Genomic DNA, 13,030 nt, shown 5'->3' with positions numbered 1-13,030 from the left:
TCAAGGACAAAGCATCGTAGAAACACATTTTTTATGAAAATGAAAGCTAACTTTCTCCGGAATCCAAAAAAAAATATGAGGTGGAAAAATATTCCAAACTTCAAAGTGGAAAAAATTTGCTTTCATTTTCATAAAAAAAAACTTTGTTTCTACGATGCTTCGTCCTAGAGTTATGATTGTTCAAAGAAAAGAGTTATATGGCAAATTTGGACATTTTCCACAAAATTGGCCATAACTCAAAAACGAAAAAAAGTGCAATCCAAAAATTTCAGCGATTAAAGCTTATGAAACTATCTTCTCAAAAATATTGTTTCGAAAATTTTCCATGAGTTCGGGCATAGCTTTTCCGGCTTTTCTTTTCGAATTTTCTCAACTGTGGAAAATGTTGAGAGTTCATATTGTTTTGGATTCTTCAAAAAAATTGCTTTCATTTTCTTAAAAAAAAAACTTTGTTTCTACGATGCTTCGTTCTTGAGTTATGATTTTTTAAAGTAAGTAGTGTCAGGGGAAAACAAAAAAAATCCACCTGAGTTTTCCGGGAAAATAGGCGACTTTGATTTTTTTTTCAATATTTTTTTAATTATATATCCACGAACCTTGCCTGTGGAAATAGTTTCATGGAATTCTGGGATCATTCGGCCCAATTTGTACGATAATTTAAAAAAAATCCCCAGTTGTTGTGGATACTAAGTGACCAAAAAAACGGAGTTGTTGCGAGCAAATATTAATTGTCCCTTATAACGTTTACACACCATACTGATATTGATATGGCGAGATTGTTTGTCGCTTTAACAATTTTCCAATAGTATTCGGATCGATTTATGAAAACGAAAATGTAAAAAAATGTCACCAGTAATTTTTATATTGCTTTTGCTTTTCATTTCCACAGCTTCACTTCATCCATCTGGCAGTGTTGAGTTTGGTGCTGATAGGAATCGGAGGTGTACTGTATGGCTGTATCTTGCTGAAGCGAAAACAAAACCCACGACGATTTAAGCGAAACTGGCGAACCAGTCATGAAATGTCTAGGTAAGTGAGGTTGATTATTGGAATTCGTCATCATTAAACTCAATATGAATTTTAAGTAGCAATCTCACTTTATTAGTTTTCAACAACTTTGTCTGCCAGGAAACAGGCGATAAAATATAGGGTGCAGATCATTTGGACATGGGGTATGCAGTATCTAGCCATGTACAAAAATTCAAATCGATTAGTACAAAAACAACAGTGTTATAAGCGAAAAGTACCCAACATATGACTCCTGCTCAAGTGGTCCCACACCCTATAGTCGTTATCGTTATTATAATTCTTCTGAAAGGAACTGACTGGTCCCAATCCAAATCAATGTATAAATTTATATATTTTATTATAAACAGACTTATTTGTCTTTCCTAGCTCGCATCACCAACCGGGTTTAATACAAATGGAAGAGAACCGGCTGTACACCGATTGGGAAATCATAGTAAGTGTGGCTGGCACCTGAAACAAAAGACCATCCTTAGCGAATCTCATTTCTCGTGCACAATGTTCGTTACTTTGATTTTTTTTATTGCGTTTGAAATGTTTTCTACAGCTATCTTAGCTCACTCCAACTTGGATAAAATATTTCTCTTTTTTACAGCCACAACTCAAAAACTTTCAATTTCCAGTTCACACAAATGGAATAACTGATTATCATTTTTACTTTAATCACGTTTTCTCCCAGGAGGCGCGAACCAAAGGTGAAGCCGATTTGCTTGAAGTGCCGCATTCGTCCTTACGCATCGGGCGGGAAATTGGAAAAGGGGCCTTCGGACGAGTTTTCATAGCCAGCGCCAGCAAACTGCCCAACTGCATCGGACCAAAGCTGGTGGCCGTCAAACAGCTGAAGAGTGAGTTGAACCCAATCTCAGATTTCTCCCTAAAATCTGTAGGGACATTTTCAAAACAAAATCTAAAAATAGTTAACTCGTAAACACCTGGGACGATCTTCTTTTCATAGAAATGCAATATCTTTTTTGTTTTAAAACATTTTACCCTGGATTTTTTGTTTATAGGCAAGGGACAATGCTCCCCCCTTTTGCTGGGAGCCAAAAATAAGTGGCTTTTTGCCTTTCTCGTACACCAAGGTGTACCGAAAGGCTATATGTTCACTCCAAAAACGAAAATTTGATAGAGCCTCCGTAGGGGTCAAGTGTTATATACCAATCGACTCAGCTCGACGAGTTGAGATGATGTCTGTGTGTGTGTATGTGTGTGTGTATGTATGTATGTGCGTATGTGCGTGTGTGTATGTGTACAAAAAGGTCACCTCATTTTTAGATAGTAAATATCAACCGATTTCAACGACCGATGGTTCATTCGACAGAGCATTTTGTCCCATTGTTTCCTATTGAAAATGGTTCAGATCGATCCAACCGTTCCGGAGTTATGGCCATTTTGGTGTTCCGGATCGGTACCCCAGGAAGGGGCCAGATATGAAAACGCTACAAACCCATGCATGCAACACATCAAACCACGGCATTTTCGATTACCTGATGAACGGAAAGCAGGAAAATAGTCTCAGATCATATCTGAACCGGTAGTGTTCCGGAACCGGTTCCGGGTGTCCCACCGGAAGTGGCCAAATATGAAAGTGAACCAAACCCAGGCATGCGACACATCAAACAGCGGCTTTTTCAATAACCTGATGAACAGTAGGCAGGAAAACATTCTAAGACCATATCTGAACCGGTAGTGTTCAGGAACCGGTTCTGGGTGTCTCGCCGGAAGTGGTCAAATATGAAAGTGAACCAAACCCATGCATGCGACACATCAAACAGTGGCTTTTTCGATAACCTGATGAACAGTAGGCAAGAAAACATTCTCAGACCATATCTGAACCGGTAGTGTTTCGGAACAGGTTCTGGGTGTCCCGCCGGAAGTGGCGAAATATGAAAGTGAACCAAACCCAAGCATGCGACAAATCAAATAGCGGCTTTTTCAATAACCTGATAAACAGTAGGCAGGAAAACATTCTCAGACTAGATCTGAACCGGTAGTGTTACAGAACCGGTTCCAGATGTCCCGCCGGAAGTAGCATAAAAATTAATCAAATCTTTAAATGCGATGCATCAAATCGCTGCTCTTTAGGTAACCTGATAAACGTTTAGCAAGAAAATAGCTTCTTACCATACTGGAAACGACCTATGTGGTCAAATGTAGAAGAGAACTAAACCCGGCACATTGAACAGCGGCTTTATAAATGACATGATGAACGATTAGCGAGAAAATAGGCTCAGACCACATCTATGATCTTTTAAAAGACTACCGATAGTGTTCCGGAACCGATCTAGGGTATCCCGCCGGAAGTGGCCAAATGCCAAAAGGAACCAAACCCATGCATGTGACACATCAGATAGCGGATTTTCCGATAACTTGATGAACAGTTAGCAAGAAAATAAGCTCAGACCAACTTAAGACAATATCGGTAGTGTTCCAGAACCGTTTTAGTTGTTACGCCGGAAGTGGTCAAATGCAAAAATGAATTCATGGCTTTTTAGGGAACCTGTTGAACCACGAAACTAGTCTCAAACCGCATAAGGGACAATCGGTACTGTCCCGTAATCGGTTCCTGGTGTCCCGCCAGATGTAGGCAAATGAAAAAATGATCCTAAGCCATGCATGCTTTACATAAAATCGTGACTTTTTTGATAATCCGAAAAACGGATAGCAAGAAAATTGGCTCAGACCGCATTCAAAACTACCAGTAGTGTTCCGGATTGGGTTTTCTTGGGTATCCTACCGAATGTGGCTTAATACAAAAGTGAACCAAACCCCATGCTATACATCAAACAGCGTTTTTTTTAATGAGGAACGATTAGCGAGAAAATAGGCTCAGACCACATTGGAGGCTACCGATAGTGATGCAGAACGAGCATTGGGTGCTCGCAGGAACTACAAAAGTGAACAAAGTCAATACAAGCGATAAATATGTGTAAGAGAACAAAATCTTGACTGAACTAAGGACACATACAAACAGACGTCTCACTCTACTCACCCATAGTGCTTGTTTTCAACGGTTGATTTAAATAAAATTTGCCGAAGACCGTAAAGTCATCTGTGATTGCGACAGAAGTGATTCAGTGATAGTGAAGGCTTTCAAGCAGTCAACTGAAAATTATGATATTTTTCAGCTCTGTCTATACGTTTAACATAACGTTGGAATATGTTCCATTAATAAGTTTCCCAATTATATTAAAATAATTGCTTTTCTAAGTAAGGTAATCACAGGATTCAGAAACAGCTCCGATTACGTCGATGGAAAGATCATGCTTCGGAATGATGGCTCATGCACAGAATCTTGCTGAACAAAGCAATAGCGGAAGATTCCAAAAACAGGGACCGAGTTCTAGACCGCCCGATAGGTAGGAGATTGTCAGCATCACGACGGTTTCAAACCGAACGGATTCAATATATACCAAAATTTCCGCAGGAAGCCTTGACCGATTGATCCTTTGAAAAGGCCCCATACGGACCGAAACGTCGGAAAAAATCATAAGCTAGTATTTTCGATTTCCCTAAAAGACTGCAAAGCCAACATTCTGAAGCAAAATCATCCTAGTCGTATCCCAACCAAGGAAAGATCATGAATACATGTTCGACGAGAAAGGCACTATCACCACTAGGTGGATTAATCTGGGTTTTTCTTGTACTTTTTATGAATTCAACATATTTTTGTTCAAATTTCATCGTTTTGCTAATCATCAATAGTTTTCACTGATCCTTAACACGCAATGTTAAATTAGGTGATCTAGGTCATCCAAACTACACTGGAATTCATTTTCGAAAGATCTACAACATCTACCATCGTTTGTGTTCACTATGTTCAAGAAATTTAGTCACGTTGATGTCCATTAGACCTCCCAATGCTACGAGCAACTTGAAATTAGGGTTACGATATCTACATATTGTATCATGCTTTAGTTGTACAAAATATTCATGGAATTAGCAACATTCACTTGGTGATATAGGTCATCCAAACTATTCTGGAATTTAGACCTTCAAGCTCTACAAGCTCAACTCTTGTATCTCTTTACTTTATCGGTGTACTGCCGTTCTAATCCTGAATGTCTTACGTTATATGGGAATCCCATATAACATGGGACAATTATGCGTAGAACGGCAGTGTAGTTCTAGGTATTCCTCCAAGATACATACATACATTTATTTGTTCAACATCATTAAGATAACACATAATCAACAATAGTACGCCACAATACTCGGTTTGTGGCTGCCGCTCTCCATCCTCGGTCGCGCCCAATGCTCGCCAAGTCACGCTCCACCTGGTCCGCCCATCGTGCTCTCTGCGCTCCACGCCTTCTTGTGCCAACCGGATCCGTTGCAAACACCAGCTTTGCAGGGTTGTTGTCCGGCATTCTTGCAACATGCCCTGCCCAACGTATCCTTCCGGCTTTGGCCACCTTCTGGATGCTGGGTTCGCCGTAAAGTGCAGCGAGCTCGTGGTTCATCTTTCTCCGCCACACACCGTTCTCCTGCACACCGCCGAAGATCGTTCTTAGCACGCGTCGCTCGAAAACTCCGAGTGCTTGTAGGTCCTCCTCGAGCATGGTCCATGTCTCGTGCCCGTAGAGGATCACCGGTCTTATTAGCGTTTTGTACATGGTGCATTTGGTGCGTGGGTGAATCTTTTTCGACCGCAGTTTCTTCTGGAGCCCGTAGTAGGCCCGACTTCCGCTGATGATGCGCCTCCGAATTTCTCGGCTCACGTTGTTGTCAGCCGTCAGTAAGGATCCGAGGTAGACGAATTCCTCCACCACCTCGAAAGTATCCCCGTCTATCGTAACATTACTACCCAGACGGATCCGGTCGTTTTCGGTTCCGCCTACCAGCATGTACTTTGTTTTTGAGGCATTCACCACCAGTCCGACCTTTGCTGCTTCGCGTTTCAGGCGGGTGTACAGTTCTGCCACCGTTCCAAATGTTCTAGCGATAATGTCCATGTTGTCCGCAAAGCACACAACTTGACCGGATTTTGTGAAAATCGTTCCCGGCTGTTGAGCCCGGCTCGTCGCATAACACCTTCCAGCGCGATGTTGAAGAGTAGACATGAGAGTCCGTCACCTTGTCGCAGTCCCCGGCGAGATACGAATGAACTGGATAGTTCACCCGAAACCCTTACGCAGTTTTGCACACCGTCCATCGTTGCTTTGATCAGTCCAGTCAGCTTCCCAGGAAAGCCGTTTTCGTCCATGATTCTCCGCTTTGAAGTCGATGAACAGGTGGTGCGTTGGGACCTGGTATTCACGGCATTTCTGGAGGATTTGCCGTACGGTAAAGATCTGGTCCGTTGTCGACCGGCCGTCGATGAAGCCGTCTTGATAACTTCCCACGAACTCATTTGTTTTAGGTGACAGACGACGGAAGATGATCTGGGATAGCACTTTGTAGGCAGCATTCGAAATAGTGATCGCCATGAAGTTCTCACATTCCAAATGGTCGCCTTTCTTGTGAATGGGGCAGATTACCCCTTCCTTCCACTCCTCCGGTAGCTGTTCGGTTTCCCAGATCCTGACTATCAGCCGATGCAGACAGGTGGCCAACTTTTCTGGGCCCATCTTGATGAAGACAGCTGCGTTACCATCCTTACCAGCTGCTTTGTTGGTTTTGAGCTGGTGAATGGCATCCTTAACTTCCCTCAGCGTGGGAGTTGGTTCATTTCCGTCCTCCGCTGCACTGGCGTCGTCGTTCCTTCCGTTGCCGTGGGCTCCCGTGCCTACGTTCTCCACGCCGTTCAGGTGCTGATCGAAGTTTTGCTTCCACCTTTCGATCACCTCACGTCCGTCCGTCAAGAGGCCTCCGTCTTTACCCCTGCATATTTCGGCTCGCGGCACGAAGCCGTTGCGGGATGCGTTGAGCTTCTGATAGAACTTCCGTGTTTCATGGGAACGGCACAGCAGTTCCATTTCTTCACATTCATTCCTTCATTCCTCCAAGATATTCTGCTAATAATTCCTTCAAGAACCTTTTCCAGGAATTTTTCAAGAAGTTCTTCGAAAATTCTTCCAGGAGCTCCTCCAAGAATTTTATAAGAAATTCGTTCGACAATCCTTCCAGGAGTTTCTACAAGAATTCCTTTGAGAACTCCACCAGAAATTTCTCAGAAAATTCCTCAAAAAATTCTGTCAAGATTCCTCAAAGAATCTTTCTTGGTATTCTTCCAAGAATTTCTACAGGAATTCCTGCAAGATTTCTGCCAAGAAATTCTCAAGCATTCCTCCAGGAATTTCTCCATGAAATTCTCCAAGAATTCTTGTAAGAAATCCTCAAAAAAATCTTTTAAAAATTACTCCAGAGATTCATCCGAGATTACATACAGGCATTTCTCCAGGATTTCGTGAAGAAGTTTTTCAAGGAATTACTTCAGGAAATTCTCCAGAAACTTCTTCCGGAATTCCACGAAGAATTCTTTCAGGGACTCCCCCAAGGATTTTTTAGGATTTTTTTCAAGAATTCCTCCAGAAATTCCTTCTTGAATACTTCCAGGATCCTTCAGGAAACCTCCAGAAATTCCTCAAGAAAATACTCCTGGGATTACTTTAAGAATTCGTCCAAGAATTCCTTCAGAGATTTTCCCAAAAATTCCATCAAAAAAATAATTCAAGGAATCACGCCAAAAATTCCTCCCGAAATAACTCCAGGTACTTCTTCAAGAATTCCTCATGAATTTTTCCCTCCAGAAATTCCCCAAGAAATTACTCCGGAAATTCATTCAGGAAGTCCTCCTCAGAAAAATAAATTGTAAACACAATTAAATTCTAGTTCAAATCAACCGATTTTTCAGTTTGCTATAGCGACAAACTGATTTCTAGTTTAAACTGAACTGTTCCATTGTTTGATAATACAAATATTTCCATTTGCCGGAATTTTTGACAGTTTGTTAGCACAAACAAAGATTTGGTAGTTTCAACATGAAATAACCGATTGTTTTAAACGACTGCATTTTTGCCACTAACAAAGCCGGAAAGTGATTGTGTTGGTGACGGCAGCTCCTGTGGCAGCTCGGAAATCTATTTTTAGACACTCGGCAAGCGGATGGAAGCGAGAACGAATAAAAAAAGGCAAAAAATTGAAACCGACCAACTTTTTGTGGATGCTGTCATAAGTACCTGCGCGTTATCCATCACGGCCAAAACTGCACTTGGAAGTTGGAGTGATGGATTTTCTACACTTTCTTCATTGTGGCGATGTTGGGGTAAGAATTTTGAAGATGTGTGAGTGCTTCTGGGCCATGTTTATGGTCCCTATTTTGTTGAAACAAATGAAGATTTTCACGTTATATGGAATGATGGGAATTGATTGTTTTGATCGATAAACTCTAAGTAAAAACAAAGAAATATAACTTTGGAATAAGTAAATGCTCAGTTTGGAAAACAATAAACAATAAAATGCATGGTTTTGAGCAAGCCGCATTTTTCTGCGTGCAGGAATTCTTCTTATAATATCTGTGGCAATTCCCCCAAGAATCCATTCAGGAATTCCACCGAAAATTCGTGAAGGAAGTACTCTAAGAATTCATCCAGGAATTCCTCCAAGACATCTGCCTAGAATTCTTCCAAGAATCCCTCCAGGAATTCCAAAAAAATCCTACAGGACCTTCCCCAAGAATTTCACCTGAGATCCCAAGGATTTTTTTTCCAAAAAAAATACTTCAAGAATTAATCCAAAAAAAACAAAAAGGATCGGGACAGGCAAAATTTTCACTTTTCAAAAAGTGTTCAACTAACTGTAACTTTTCGAAAAGTGCATCAAATATTCTCAAATTTTTACTGTAAGTTCATCAACTGGATGAGTATCAGTGGTCCAAAATTAGAAAAGATCGGACCATTCTCCACGAAGTTATAAAGATTCTTGAAAAAGGTAAAATTATCCGATAGCCAACTTTGAGCTTTTATATCTCCGGATTCAATGAACCGATTTAATTAAAATTTGGCCATTTATGACTTATATAATGAGCTATGAAAAACCATTAACTTAACTTAATATTTTCAACACGGAAGAAAATTATAACGAATAGATTATTTTTCCAATAAAACACTAAATTTTACAAAATATCAACATCGTTTGAAAATTCAAGATGCAAATTATAGTTCATTTAATTCCCCTCTAATTGACTTATATTTAAATGTGTTTTGAAGGAAAGTAACAACATAGCCACCAATAAATTGAAACAGTTATAGAATGCTTATTAAAAATGGACCAATTTACTAAAAACCGTGAAAAAATTAAAATCGCTATAATTTTGTCTCTTGTTAAAAATTTCAAGTCAAATGTTTTCCAGAGTTCATTATATAAGTCATAAATGGTCAAAATTTCATTTGAATCGGTTCATTGAATCCGGAGATATAACAGCTCAAAATTGGCAATCGGATAATTTTACCTTCTTTTAAGAATCTTTATAACTTCGTGGAGAATGGTCCGATCTTTTTTCAAATTTAAACCACTGATGCACAACTAGTTGATGCACTCGCAGTAAAAACTTGAGAATATTTGATGCACTTTTCGAAAAGTTACAGCTAGTTGAATATTTTTTGAAAAGTGAAAATTTTGCTTGTCCCGATCATTTTGTCTATCCCCTGTACATGATAAAAAGTTTAAGTTACGCGAGAAAACCTTCCCAAAATGAAAATTCTTGAGATTTCCGCTAAAAATCAATTCCACATGTTCTTAAAATGTAAGTTTCTGAAATAACTCATAAAAAATACACATGCACATAGTTATTGAGTTTTTGGAAAAAATGAACAGAACTCATTTGCAAATTTTCTTCATCTCCTAAGAACTCTGACGAAGATCCCCCACCTCATACAAAAAATAAAATTTGTTAGAAGCATTAGCAAGCGAAGACTATAGCAGACGTAGAAAACAGTGCAACTATTACATTTTTTTTTTTAGTTCTCAATCAGAACCGCGAACGTAACTTAAATTAACGATGTGCTTCTATTCCTCGTTTTTTAGAGTGCCCAAAGCGGATGCCGGAATTTGAAGAATTCCTCGATGAAATATCGATGATGAAACGAGTAGGCAAGCATCCCAATATCGTGACACTGCTGGGATGCTGTACAGTCAAGGAGCCTCTGACCATGATCATGGAATACATCGGATGCGGAGATTTGGTAAGACAATGAGCCATTTTACGAAGTGACAACAATGTTGATGATTATATTGATTTTCACGGGTTAGGACGCTACTTCCTGTTAAAATTTCATTCATAAAATCGGCTTCTAAAATGGACTATTCAGATAAAACGCTTTTTTTTTTCATTTTTATGTACTCAATTCATTCTAATTGTTCCATTGTCAGCTTTAAATTTAAAAATAACCGAATGTCCGTTGACAAAACAATACGTCGTTCAACCCGTCGTGTTAATTAACAGCAACATTCGTTTTACAAATGGCCTCACTTGTTTCAGTTTTATTTTATTGGCAAGCGAAAAAGTTGTCTGTATGAAAAGCACCAAAAAAACACTGTTTATTTGCTTGCTGTCCCAATGTTACCAGTGCAGCTTGTTGTGTCCCGAGCAGGAATGAATAATTGCCACATAACTGGAGCATACCAACATCAGGTATCATACCAAGACAAGGTATTGGTCGGTTATCCAGGTATTGAAAATAACTTGTTTTGGTATTTTGTAGGTATTAATGCAATACCTCAACGAGTTATTGGTTTGGTGTGGAGGACTGCTTGAGGTATTATTTAATTATAAAAAATCACTATTTGTATGGAAAACCGCCGATTATTACTTAGGTATTGACATACCTGATGTCATTATTCGCGCGTTATGCACAGAATACACATCAGTTATTATTTTAGGTATTTTACCTCTTATGCAGGGCTACTTAATACCTCATCCAGGTTGTAGGTATTCGGTTTTCCATACCTGAGTTAGTTATTCTTCAGCAATTTTCTCCTGCTCGGAGTTTGCACTTCAAGGGGTCCAGGGTTCGTTTGTTGCTATCGTCATGTTGCTGCAACGCACAGTGGTTGGAAGCTGACGAAAAGTCTGAAAAAGTAAAGTTTCTAAAATCATCTTTCAATATTTTCTCTGCTCTATAGGGTAAGGTGTTGTAAGATGCAATTTTTCAAACATTCGTCGCTTTCAATGATAAATAGTCTCATTTATTGGACATTCAAAGTGACAATAGCAACTAAACAATATTTACTTGATACTTCAGCAGAAGCATTCACGAAACTAATGCATTTTCATCGATTTTTTTTGTTGGTTTGTAAAAATGCTCGGAAACACATGGCTGATAATAAAATCACCAGCAAACCTTAATTGCAAGCAAGAAAACCGGAAGTTGCCCATTTCCATTGGCAAACCAAAAGATTTTCCGTGGGTTTACCTGCATGGCTTCTAAAAAGATGTTCCATGAAAACTTATTTTGACACCATTCACCTATAGTAATGTTCAAATCACATCCACCCGAGCAGGAATGAATAACTGATACATAACTGGAGCATTCCAAAGTCAGGTATCATACCAAGACAAGGTATTGATCGGTTATCCAGATATTGAAAATAACTTATTTTGGTATTCTGTAGGTACAAAATAAAATACCTCAACCAGTGATTGGTTTGGTGTTGAGGACTGGTTAAGCCTTAACCATTAAGGTATCATTCAATTATGTAAAAATGGCTATTTGTATGGAAAAATCGCCGATTCTTGTTTAGGTATTGCCATACCTGATGTCATTATTCAGGCGTTGTACACAGAATACACACCAGTTATTATTTAAGGTATTTTACCTCTTATGCAGGGCTTCTTAATATATCATTCAGGTTGTAGGTATTCAGTTTTCCATACCTGAGTAATGTTTACTTCAGCTATTTTCTCCTGCTCGGGCAGGAATGATTTTATGAGTTGGGCCATTTTACCCTGCCTTGGCATTTTTAACTTTGTTGCCCTTACGAGGGCTGGAATTTCACAAACCGATTGTTTCTATATTGGTGTCTGAAGCAATCATCAGCAGGTAAAAAAGATTATTTGCAACAGGTTTTTGTGATACTTGTACACTAAAACCTCTTTTTATGCATGTTATTTTTATGCACTTTTAATTTATGCACCTTTTTTATGCCCTGCATAAAAAGAGGGAAAGCTACTCAGAACCAATATTGAGCATAAGAATATTTCATAATGACGGGAACTATTACAACGGCGGCCAAGGGGTATTTACAGAGGAGAGCAAAGGAAGGTAACATGTTCGTTTTTGGGTGTTTCCGAAGGTCTCATGTGCGTTACATGGGGTCCGAGTGGAACTTAGGGGGTTTCGGAGTCATTTCAGGCAGTCTAGCATTTTAGGCTAGTTTCAGAGGCGTTACAGAGGCGCTTTTAGGGATTTTGGTTTAGGAGGATTTTGTGAGGCATTTCAGGATGATTTAGACCATTTTCGGCATGATTCAGAGGCTTTACGGAAGCGTTACGGAGGAGTTTTCGGGGTGTTCGGAGCTTCTCAGGTGCGTTACATGGGGTCCGAGGGGGTTTAAGGGCGAATTTGGAGACATTTCAAGTCGTTTCAGAGCATTTTCTGCGGGATTGAGAGGCGTTACGAAAGCGTTACGGTGGAGTTTTCGGGGGGTTTGGGGCCTCTCAGGTGCGTTACATGGAGTCCAAGGGGGTTTAAGGAGGATTGTGAGGCATTTCAGGACGTTTCAGAGCATATTCTGCGGGATTGAGAGTCGTTACTAAAGCGTTACGGAGGAGTTTTGGGGGGTTTGGAGCCTCTTAGGTGCGTTACATGCGGTCCATATATGGAGGCATATCAAGACGTTTCAGAGCGTTTTCGAGGGATTCAGAGGCGTTACGGAAGCGTTACGACGGAGTTTTCGGGGGGGTTCGGACCGTCTCAGTTTCGGGGGGTTTGGAGTCTCTCAGGTGAGTCACATGGGGTCCGAGGGGGTCTAAGGGGGATTTTGGAAGCATTTCAAGACGTTTTAGAGCATTTTCATGAGGTTCAGAGGCGTTACGGAGAAGTTCTCGGGGGTTTCGAAGCAT

The 13,030-nt window shown here is 40.1% G+C and overlaps 1 protein-coding gene across 1 annotated transcript in view; it reads left to right on the top strand.

The window, feature by feature from the left end:
* LOC109409635 (platelet-derived growth factor receptor beta) overlaps positions 1 to 13,030 on the top strand; it is a gene marked incomplete in the record, with an annotated part of 434,203 nt that overhangs the window by 351,417 nt on the left and 69,756 nt on the right. Inside the window, 4 exon segments of the mRNA XM_062850911.1 lie at positions 890 to 1,029; positions 1,396 to 1,462; positions 1,706 to 1,871; positions 9,994 to 10,151. Of these exon segments, the coding sequence (XP_062706895.1) occupies positions 890 to 1,029; positions 1,396 to 1,462; positions 1,706 to 1,871; positions 9,994 to 10,151 (531 nt within the window).

Source organism: Aedes albopictus, chromosome 2 (genome assembly GCF_035046485.1).
Source record: "Aedes albopictus strain Foshan chromosome 2, AalbF5, whole genome shotgun sequence".
NCBI classification, from domain to species: Eukaryota; Metazoa; Arthropoda; class Insecta; order Diptera; family Culicidae; genus Aedes; species Aedes albopictus.
The sequence above is the reverse complement of the archived record's forward strand: the minus strand, read 5'-3'. Positions and strand labels throughout refer to the sequence as shown.